General features: G+C 42.7%; 1 protein-coding gene across 12 annotated transcripts; it reads right to left on the bottom strand.

The window, feature by feature from the left end:
* Positions 1 to 357: 357 nt before the first annotated feature.
* On the bottom strand, positions 358 to 10,611 carry LOC119016408. 12 transcript variants are annotated; one of them, XM_037092189.1, is made up of 10 exons: positions 10,329 to 10,611; positions 10,131 to 10,245; positions 8,169 to 8,252; positions 7,133 to 7,234; positions 2,529 to 2,629; positions 2,098 to 2,206; positions 1,902 to 2,011; positions 1,302 to 1,474; positions 1,143 to 1,199; positions 358 to 495 (listed from the first exon to the last, which is right to left on the bottom strand). In XM_037092189.1, the coding sequence occupies exons 5-10, from the start codon at positions 2,590 to 2,592 to the stop codon at positions 406 to 408; spliced, it is 603 nt and encodes a 200-aa protein (XP_036948084.1). In that variant the 5' UTR covers positions 2,593 to 2,629; positions 7,133 to 7,234; positions 8,169 to 8,252; positions 10,131 to 10,245; positions 10,329 to 10,611; the 3' UTR covers positions 358 to 405. The 12 variants fall into 12 exon arrangements, 6 of the variants coding, with proteins under 6 accessions (XP_036948084.1, XP_036948082.1, XP_036948083.1 ...); XM_037092187.1 differs by having other exon boundaries at positions 7,133 to 7,202; XM_037092188.1 differs by having other exon boundaries at positions 10,164 to 10,245.
* Between the last annotated feature and the right edge of the window lie 728 nt (positions 10,612 to 11,339).

Raw genomic sequence — 11,339 nt, 5'->3', positions numbered from 1 at the left:
CCTTCAGGATGTTGATGGCATTCTGCACATGTGAAAAGGTCTCCAGGACTCCAACAGTGATCCTCCTGACACAATGCTTCATTTTTGCTGACATGCATTTCAATGATCTGAACATCAGAGAGGGAATCATACTTGGAGTGGTGACCTGAACGTATAGCCTGGATGAGCCGTGCCATGTGGTCCATATTATATGAGAACACCACAGCAGAGAGCGCAGACTTGAAGAGAGCGTACTTGGGGTGGTGATCAGTTCTGACTGCTGCATCAAATCTGTGAATCCAGTGGAAGATGTCAAGCCGCACCATCATGTCACTGTCGGCCCACTCACTGAACAGCTGCTCCAGGTGTGACACACCATGAACGCCACAGCAGCCGCGGTCCACGTACATCAGTTCAGGAGGTGCCTCACCAGCTCTTCTGTACCTCCATGAGGCCTTCAGCCATTGGCTGCATTTTGTCCAGAGACTCCTCACATTTGATTACAGCCACGAGGATCTGACCAAACAGAAAACAGAGACACTCTTACATTAACAGCAGTGTAAGCGTGTGTGTGTGTGTGTGTGTGTGTGCATATAAGAACTGTCATAAGTAACTTCACTGAGATGTTTATTGTGTATGCTCTTGTCATAAAGTGATAATTATTTGTGTTCATCGAGCCGATAAAACCTGATTACAAATGTAATAAAAAAGGGTTAACAGGGTGACATGTATAGAAACACGTCCACCTGAATATCATTTTGGACTAAGCAATTTAGTGCTCACAGGACCAGAGTTTAGTTAAGGGCATAAAGGGACGTGTTATGATGCCATGCAGTGATGTCATGGGACAGTAGCAGTATGAGTCAGACCAACACTGCTGCAGAGGAAAAACTTACTGCTCCAGAATGAGGTTATTCTACATGTGATCAAAGAGGTGCACGCTGTAATTGTCTTTCATTTGTTTTGAATTCATGTCTGATGTTTGTACGTGTGCCTTAACATGGACGATAGTGATAAATTCTCAGTAATCTTAGCACATATCTTCTGTGTTATTCCGGGACTGTTTATCTTTTGAGACATGAAGAGTGACGGGAGATCTATGGCTTCATTTTCTTACACTTTTCAAGGTGTCAGCTGAAGAAGAGAGCTAAAAGACATCTCACCTCAGCGTTATGCTTGGCCATAATTTCATAGGATTTTCTCTCTGCTCCGCATTCAACCTAAATGATCAATAAAACATAATCGATGCTTAATTTAAATTGACTCAATGACTATATTTTCAGTTAAAAATGTTCCTGTTCATAAGGCTGCATCAAAATTACCTTCTTGGTAGAGTCGTATTTGAGGACTTTCTCAATGTCAAATGTGGACATGATTTGAGTAGGGTAGTCCTCCATGTTCTCTGTCTCAGCGATCAGGAAGGTTTTCCTCAGCAGCCTTGGTGACAGCAGCTCCCGCTTTGGTGCTGGTCGCTGAAACTGATGTTTGAGAATCCCTGCAAACAGAGAGGAATGCAGGCACAGACATACAGTGAACTCCAACATTAGACTGTAGGATCTCTGTTTGCGCTACTGCCGGTTTTAATTCTCTCCATCAGGGTAGCGGAATCTAACGGGCTCAGTGTGACCAGCAATATTCACCAGGATTACAGCAAGTATTAATAAGTAAAGGTAAGTGTGTAAATAAGTATTTTTCTACTGTCTTTGTCTCAGTGTAAGTCTTCTTGGAAAGCTCCCTCATTCCTGTTGCAGTGCACACTGTAACAGGAATGTTACAGGAAAAAAAACAGGAAATCAGGCGCTTTCTGTTGTATAATGTTTCATTATTAAGGCTGGCAGATGGAAATGATCTCTTTGATACATCTGACAGAGACGTCATGTTTCTACACACTGAAAGAAAAAGACAACTAAAATGTGACTTACTTGTGATCCACCAGGTTGGTTGAGTTGGCTGAGGAGGGTGGTGTAGAGGTCTTTCCTGTGCAGGTACTCGATCCCTCATCAGGGGGACCACTTGCTTGTCCACGCCATGTCTGAAATTACAGCACAATCATTAAGAATGACACGTTCTAATACAATCTTGTAGAATCCAAATTACAGTAAAATAACAGAGACTCACCTTGGCGTTAAAACAGCAGGGAACGCGGCTCTGTGAGCTGGACTGAGCTGGTTTATCCCACGCCAGGAAGCGGCCAGTGGCATCCTCTTTTGACTCCTGTGCAGCTTTCCTGCAAGCATTATAGGCCAGGACCCTGATTAGAGGTTGTCAGGCCATGTTATGCATTTACTAGTTTTGCTTACGGCTTTTCAAAAATCTGCATTCTACGATTTGACCAGCAGGGGGAGTCAAGAGCCATGGGCCATGATTGCAAGGTTGCTTGAAAGGGACATCTAGAAATTACGGCTTTCCACCTTCTATTTACTGACGTTGACTTCTGTGCCACAGCCCCACAGGAGCCTTCAGCAAGCCCCACTCTCACTCAGAGTCAATGGACTCAAAACGGAGTACCAGGGGCACAAACCTTTAAATGGAGTACCAGGGGCACAAACCTCCTGCTGAGGGCACTCCTCCTCCCACCACCACTCCAGGAAATTCAGATGGATGAAACCACATTGGGTCACTTTTGAGGACTTTCCTTTTCCTGATTTTCCTATAAAAAAAACAAACGCAAATCAATAAACACAATCAGAAATCAGAAAACACAACAACATTAACCAAACAGGAAGAGGTAGGTACCCTCGGGCGTCAGGAATCGTCGCTGATTGGACTGGTTCATCCTTTGAACCGGAAGGACGTGGTTTACATGTTTTCAAAATAAGAGCGCTGCCAGTGACGGTTATTGCAGTTTTTCTCAATCGCTAAAACACAGTTTCTGAAATCGTGCTCCATTTTCTGAAAACATTCAACACAAAACCTCAGCTTCAAGCACTATTTCGAAAACCTCTGGCTCAAAATGATATACATATAAATATATGTTGGCACCCTGATCATGTGCAGGAAACAGCTTCTCACAGAAGTCCTTGATGTACGTCACCACCAAAGGTATGAACAACTCCTTACTTGATAACGACGATGTGTTTCGGGGCAACATGTATTGATCGGGTATTTTATTTATCGGGGGCAACTTGCAGATGGAACTTTTGACGCACAGAAAGAACATGCACTTTTGACATATCAATGCACAACCCCAACGCATAAAAAAATGAATAAATCATCAGAGCCAGCCTCTCCATAACAAAAACATGTCTTACCGTCTTACCATTTTAACTTTTGCAGACAAACAATCAAATTTAAAAAATGTAGGTAGATTTGTTTTATTTCAAACCATGCACGTTTTTAAACATCTGAAGCAGACACTTCACCACAAAACAATGCAGACTGATGTAAAAGTTTGTGACTGTACACTGCAGGGCATGTGAGCGGAGCGTGTGAAATATAGTCGGAGCGCAGAGCGGGTTTTAATCCAAAGGCCAGAGCGATGGTTCCTTTTCGCTCCAGTTCCAAGACTGGCCACTAGATGGCAGTACAAGGCCATCCACTGGCTCAAACAGACAGAATACAGCACCCCAAAACAATCTACTGTTCTTTACAAACTGAAAAGGGTTTCAATCGACAGGCTCTCTCCAGCAACAGAGCCGCTGCATGTCAGTTTAGGCCACATCGGGCAGTGTGTCCCAGCCGTAGTTCAGTGGAAAACGTCAGGAATTGCTCCCTCTTTTAAATTTGAGCGAGCGTGGAGCGATTTCACCGGAGCTGAATGAAATTTTAGGTGAGCGGAGAGCGCTGTTTGAGCGGAGCTGTCTGGTATAACTTTGAGCGATGGAGCGAAGCAGCGAACACCCACGAAAGCAGGGAGCAGAAATTCTCGCCGCTCAGCTGCGCTCACATGCTCTGGTACACTGTGTACTGATATAGAGACGCATATGTGGCATATAAATACTGATAAGATAAAATAAATACCAGTGTGAAGAAATTGGAAAGATTTGTCTGTAATTTAGATGAAGCTCATTATTGACACTTTAAAAGGGGGCGAGAGAAATGTTCTTGATGCCACATAGCTGCGACGGTCATGCCACGCTCTCATTGGTCGGCCGGCCGGCCCAAACGGCCCACGAGGGCTCTGGCATCTGCCCAAATTCCAGTCCGTCACTGCTGGTGTGCACGGGCGGCTGCCGGCTGGCATGTAACTTAAAGACGGATTGTTGCCACCCACCGGACAAAACAACGAAAAAAACCAAAACAAAAAAACACTGGTGATGACTTTGTGGCGGCCACCAGCCATCCTGGAGTACCGACCGTTCTGTGATTCTCCAGAACACACAGATGGCCAGTCCGCCCCTGGTTACATTCAGTCATGCTGCCACTTCAAATTTGTTTTTGAGGATTGATAGTACTTTGTCACCAGCACACAGTGTACAACAAACCTTAATATTCTCATCCTTAGCTGACATGAATTCAAACTAATCAGTGTATTAACCTGCACATCTCTCTGCAATGCACACATTTTGCACAAATTTGATTGGCTCTAACTCTGCTCAATGACCTCACAGGGAAAAGGCACACCATACGGAGGTTACGTAAGGTTACGTAAGGTTACGTAAGGTTACGTAAGGTTCGTCCTCCACTACGTGATTTCAGACCTGACAGTTTCATAGGCCGTAACCCTCTGCGATGTACCCTTGCAAAGTTACAGAGCATCCGCTCCCTTACAGAGCTAACGTAACATTAGCCCTCCTGTAAAACACCATGTTTGCCATTATCTCAACTTCTCACAGATTAAGATCAATCATATGGCATACACTTCCTCATAGCATGTAACTTAACTTTTAATTAGTACAAAGGAAAATAGACAACTTGAAAAGTGACATTTTAAAAAACAAAAAAAAAATGTAAAGAAAATCAAAAACATCAACTGTGCCAGTGGGAGTGTTTGTACTATCCAGCCTCTGCTGGGTGTCAAGTGTGGATGGACAGTCAGATACAGTCTTAGTGCTGGAAACAGAGTCAGCCAGTCTCTCAGTCTCTCTCTCAATTCAACTGGCTTTATTGGCATGAGGTAACACTGTACATACTGCCAAAGCACTCGTTTGTGTGCTGAATGTGTTGGCGATCCATAAATATATGTCTGGACTAAAAGCAAAACAAATAATGGCAACTACTTAGAACAATTAAACTTACAAAACTACTTATCAAAATTTTAATAAAACAGCTGGAATCAAAATAGAACAAAAATTATAAACTATGAAAGCAAAATATCAAATTCAAAGTAGGAAGCAAACATTAACAATGTGTGCAAAAACTCTCAGATATGAACTGAGACAACAATAGAGGACACAGTCAACTGTTGTAATGGTTCAAGGTTTGTCTTGTTGCACTGTTGACACATTAGCTCAGGCCCATTGTCAGACATCTATAGCTCCATCAGAGCCTTGATGTCATTGATGCAAGATGTTTTCCTGTCATTGTTCTTGGAGCCAAAAGCCTTCTCCACCAGGTCCTGCTTCCCCCTCTGGATCTCCACCATCTTCTCCTCTACTGAGTCTTTCACAATGAACTTCACATCGCGGCCTGAGGAGGTTTCCCATCAGTGCCTGCACCTTTGAGCTTGTCCTCCACTTCATCTTCTTCATTATCTTGTTCATCTTGTGGCAGGACTTGCAGGGTTTGCAGGTTCCTCCAGTAAACATGGGGATGGTTTCAAACAGCATCTTGTGGAAGAGCAGAGCGACGGGTTTGTACAGCAGCTGGTTCCTCAGCAGGAAGCTGTAGTAGATGACACAGTGCCGCTGACTGGGGATGGTCACACACTTCTTGTCTCGTGTCAGGACCTCTCTGTAGAAGCCCAGCGCCTCCTGGAACTTGCCCCGGTGCAGCAGGTAGGCCCAGATTATCACAACTGTTCAAATGTTTCCATTTCACATCCCTCTTGCAATTCCTGGTGGGTCTCAGGAGTTGTGGCTGCACCAGTCTGTAGGAGACATCAAACCACTGTTGGCAGAGGAGAAAAAATTAAGGTTAATGTTCTGACAGGTTCTGACAGGAAATGTGATGAACTTACATGCACCTCCTCCTCTGATGGGGCAAAGGCAGCCACTTGCTGTGCTGCTGTCTTGTGCTCCTTTACCCCAATCACCCACTGTTGCCCTAGTTTTGCCCTGCCAAGCCACTCAGGGTTTCACATGAATTAGTAGAGTTAATGACTAAAATATCAGGGTGAAATTTACCAATGCAGACCAAAAGATCACAGTAACACTCACAGTCATATGCTCTGCTCTGCTATCGTTCTTTCAAACAGCTCAAATATCTCTTCAGCAGCCTTCAGCATGTACAGCAGCTCCCAGCTGTCAATCTCCAGCAGTATCCCAGTAATTTTACCAGCCAAATTTGGCTGAAGGGCCTGAATCATTGGGTACAGTCGCTCCCCAAGAAGCTGTTATTGATCCATGAGTGGAGCTGCAGCCAACATGGAGGCAGTGAGTGGCTCTTGTCCTTGAATGTGTATGAGCGGCTCCATCACAGGTGCAGGAACAACCTGTAGTCTTGTCATGTGTGCAGGTACAGTAATGACCTGCTGTCTGTGTCTCTCTCTCTCTCCCTCCGTCTCTCCCTCACTCCCTCTCAGGTGTCGCTAACGTTCAGTGTCACAGAGGCCAACGTGCTGCTGGCGTCACAGTTAGCTAATTCTTCTACCGTCTTAGTGAAGTACAGCTTCACCGTCCTCATCATCTTGTTCTACTTGTGGAAGGACTCCACCATGATGTCTCCACAAACAGGAAGCGGCTGCGGGAACTCAAACAGCATCAGCTTGTCTTCTCGGGTTCGACGTGTGGATCTTCATCTTCAGCTGGTACACCATGAACTGAGGGTTGCAGGTTCCTCCAGTGAACATGGGGATGGTTTCAAACAGCATCTTTTTTTTTAAAGATTTTCTTCTGGCATGGACACCTTTTATTAAGCAGTAGACAGATCGAAAACACGGGAGAGAGAGGGTTAGAACACACAGACCACTAGCATGTTTGTTGTACAGAGTTATCAAGGAGTTAGTGCTTCATGCTCTGTACAGTGAACATAGCAGTGTTCTGTCTAGTAATCAGTTTGAAGCACCACTTAAATTCTTACCATGTAACAACAATATCCTTTAATAATAACCTACTGGTTCTACCCTGTCCGTGCTGAGTACGAGGGAGGGCGAGCAGGGCCTGCAGCTCTGGTTTGAGAAATGTCTGGAAATATTAAAAATTAATCCAAAATGAGTCTGAGAAAAATAAGACAAAAACAACATATTATTTTTTGGCAGGAGACTCACCTCAGTGATAAAGAGCATGAAAAGTTTCAACATTTGGCTTTTGAAAATATATTAGCATATTACTAATCTTACAAACATGGACAAAAGAGAGGAGTTATAATATTAATCTCTGACAAAATTATGTTCCAGATCTCCAAACAGATAAAGGACACTGAGGGGAGATACATTCTAGTAAAAGGTTACATTGACCACAAGCAGGTAACACTATTAAATGTGTATAGACCCCCAGGTAATGATAAAACATTTATGGAGGAAAATATTGGATATAATTGCTGAAGACACTGGTGGGGTCCTTATCTGTGGTGGAGACTGGAAGATACAATTCCAACAGTCCCTCGACTCGACTAATTTAACAGAAAGAAATAATCCTGAGAAAGTCACCGTTAAGAAACTTCTCCTTGAAGCAGCTATGATGGATGTTTGGAGGGAATTAAACCCAACAATGAGGCAGTTTACCTTTTTCTCCCACCCTCATAATGTTCATTCAAGAACTGATTACTTTTTAATGTTTCATTCAGAAAGACACAAAATTTTCAAATGTCAAATAGGGGTAAAATATATCTCAGACCATGCGGGTGTATATCCATCAGTGGCATATCCAGGATATTTTTACTGGGGTGGCCAAGATGGGACACAAAGCTAGTGTGGGGTGGCCATGGCATAGCCAAGTTTAATGGCACGTACGCAGCCGACCGCGGTTGAGATCTACAGAGCAGATTGTCTATGTTTAAGCATGGGGTTTGCTGTGCATTAGCAAATAAATAGCAAACACTTTGGGCAAAATTGGACCATCCTTTTTAAAATAATCATGTATGAAAGTACACAACAACTTCAAGTAACTGTTCATGAATGACACATCTGGACAAAACAGAACTTGACATACCATGCTCAGCAGGTGGAGCTCCAGACACTGCTGAATCACACTCATCTCTCACTATCTCCTCCTCTTCTGGGTGTGGCCGGTCAGCTGTGGGAACACACAGATATCTGAGAAATCTGAGCCATCAATAGGTTGGAGGTTCTGCCACACACACACACACACACACACACACGTCTATGTACAGTCGTGCTCAAAATTATTCATACCCTTGCTGATTCTTGTGATTTTTTCATTTAGTGATGAAATAAATGCTTGTTTTCAAATTTGTGTTTTAGCTTCATGTGACCAACAATTGAAAGAATGACAACAATATAAAATAATTTTAAAAAATCATTTCTGGGGTATTTTATTAACAGAGTCCAAAAAAAATGCCATGTTCAAAATTATTCATACCCTAGTCCATCGTCTTTATTTAATAGTCAATGGCATAGCCTTTATTCTTTATGACTGCTTCCAGACGATTCTTGTACGTGTCCACAAGCTTCTTGCACGTCTCCTGTGGGATGTTGGCCCACTCTTCCTTGGCGAATGCCTCAAGCTGGGTCAGGTTGGTTGGTTTCCTCGCCATCACTCTGGTCTTCAAGTGATGCCACAAATTCTCAATTGGATTGAGGTCAGGACTTTGACTTGGCCATTCCAGGACACTGATGTCATTGTCCTTGAACCATTTCTTGACTACCTTGGCGGTGTGTTTAGGATCATTGTCTTGCTGGTACATCCAGTTTTGGCCAAGCTTGAGTTTTTCAGCAGATTCCTTGACATTTTCATCAAGTATCCTGATATAATCCTCCTTTTTCATGATACCTTGGACCTTGACGAGATTGCCTGTGCCACTGGAAGAGAAACATCCCCACAGCATTATGCTTCCACCACCATACTTGACAGTGGGCACAGTGTTCTTTGGTCTATAGGCTTCTCCTTTCTTCCTCCAGACATACTGGGTATCCATATGGCCAAATAACTCCAGTTTTGTCTCATCAGACCACAGGATGGTTGACCAAAAGCTGGGATCTTGCTTCAGATGACCTCTACAAAAGGCCAGGCGAGCTACCAGATGTTTTTTCCTGAGCAGCGGCGTCTTCCGAGGTTTACGTCCATGGAGACCTCCTCTGTGCAAAACTCGCTCAATGGTGGACCGTGACACCTTTGTCCCTGTCTGCTCAAGGGTTTGAATTAGGGCCTTGGTTGTGGTCCGTGGGTTGGTGTTGACCTCTCGGCAAGTTTGGGGGACACCTTACACTTTCGGCCACGCCCACTGAGGTTTTTGACAGTGTTGAACCTCTTGTGCTTGTTGATGATGCTCTGGACGGTTGAGACAGGGACACCATACTGCTTGGAAATGGCCTTGTAACCCTTTCCTTCACTGTGGGCCTGCACAAGATGCTGACGCAGGTCCTCACTGAGCTCCTTCTTCTTTACCATGATGACCAGAGATTAACAATGACCTGAACACTTTCCCACTATTTATACTCTTCTGAAAGATGCTATTTTTTTAACCTTGTTAACATTTGGTCAACAAAAAAGGTATTCATTCCAATGAGACATCATGAAATAACTTTGGGACAAAGATGAACACATTTGGGACATTTTGTTGAGATATTGCCAGGGGTATGAATAATTTTGAACATGGCATTTTTTGGTAATCCGACAATAAAATACCCATGAATTTAAGAGTTTCTTGAATTGTGTATTGTTGTCGTTCTTTCACTTGTTGGTCACATATAATTCATAAACAAACGTGACAAAAATGCATTAGTTTCATCGCAAAAATAAAAAAAATCACAAAATTAACAAGGGTATGAATAATTTTGAGGACGACTGTATGTATGTACGTGTGAAAAAAAACTGTATATATATATTTATCAATTTATTTCTTTCACACTTACACATTCATATATACATACATTCATACATACAGTTGTAATTGTATGACTGGAGTGACAAACAACTTGAATGTGAGCCTACATGGTACATTCCATCTGTCCAAGAATGACCCACCATCCTGTGCAGGGGGAGCTGACTGCTCTGGGTTACTACAGCTGTACTGAGGCTGCTGACTGGACCGGGCCATAGCTATTCTCTAAATAACCTGGGGAAATGGAATTCAATCACTCAATCATTCAGTCATTTCATAGACATCAGCTTAGCTATACTGATCCTCACCTCGTGTGGATCAGCTCTTTGCTTTCGGGACGTCCAACAAAATAAGGGGAGGGAGACACCTGACGTGGTAATACTCAGGTGGATTGATGTTAGTTGAGGGTAATAAGTTTGTTTACTGTTCTTTTTTTCTGTTGTTTGGTCTGAAAATACTGAAACTGTTGGGAAAATTCAAAACAATGGGTCCTTATGTCTGTTGATCTTAAGGTTAGAATTACATCCTGGAACTGCAGAGGGCTACAAAAAACAAAAAAGGTCAAACAAGTTATGAACAGGATTAAAATTTTACAGTCTTAAAAATAACTATTCTCTGGCAAGGAAACTCACCGAACGACAGGTAGATGAGCTTAAAGTGAGGAGGAGGTGGAAAAGGTAGAATTTCTATCAGCTCCCTTTACCTCTCAAGCAAGGGGTGTTATGATCTTAATCCACGACTCTATACATTCCAAATTCATAATGTTATCAAAGATAAGGCAGGACGATATTTGATCATTCAAGAGGCAATTCTTAGAGAACAATTAATCCTAAATAATGTCTATGCTCCAAATACAGACGAACCCAAGTTTTTCCAAAATCTATTTCTTACCATGGCTTTTATCCGGCGCTTGTATAATGGCAGGTGACTTTAACTGCACTTAGATCCCCAGCAAAGACAAAAGTTCAGGCATATACAATGCAACTGGTTGATGCGAACATATATCACTCCAGAAAAACTTCACAAATATAACAGTGCTATACCTGATACTTGTATTAAATGTGGAAGGAAAAAAGGTACTTTTTTCCACTGTATTTGGACAATGTACCAAAAATACAAAAATTCTGGCAAGAAATAAATCAATGTATTCAAAATATTTTACAAATTCAAGATACCAAGTAATCCCACAATTTGTTTATATTTGGTCTATATCCAGATAATTTGAAGTTTAAAAAACATCAACGAATATTATGTGGACTTCAGCGTGCTAATGGCAAAGAGAGTAATAGCCACCTCGTGGAAAAAATACTAGTAGCCCA

This window comes from Acanthopagrus latus, unplaced genomic scaffold (assembly GCF_904848185.1).
Source record: "Acanthopagrus latus isolate v.2019 unplaced genomic scaffold, fAcaLat1.1, whole genome shotgun sequence".
NCBI lineage: Eukaryota > Metazoa > Chordata > Actinopteri > Spariformes > Sparidae > Acanthopagrus > Acanthopagrus latus.
The sequence above is the reverse complement of the archived record's forward strand: the minus strand, read 5'-3'. Positions and strand labels throughout refer to the sequence as shown.

What these genes read in the sequence shown, in the direction of transcription:
- LOC119016408 (XM_037092189.1), bottom strand. Translation starts at nt 2,592, where the DNA reads ATGTGGTTTCATCCATCTGAATTTCCTGGAGTGGTGGTGGGAGGAGGA. An exon ending in ACCAACCTGGTGGATCACAA is followed by an intron (nt 1,475 to 1,901) that starts GTAAGTCACATT and finishes CTCTGTTTGCAG; the next exon opens with GGATTCTCAAACATCAGTTT. An exon ending in TGGCCAAGCATAACGCTGAG is followed by an intron (nt 496 to 1,142) that starts GTGAGATGTCTT and finishes CTGTTTGGTCAG; the next exon opens with ATCCTCGTGGCTGTAATCAA.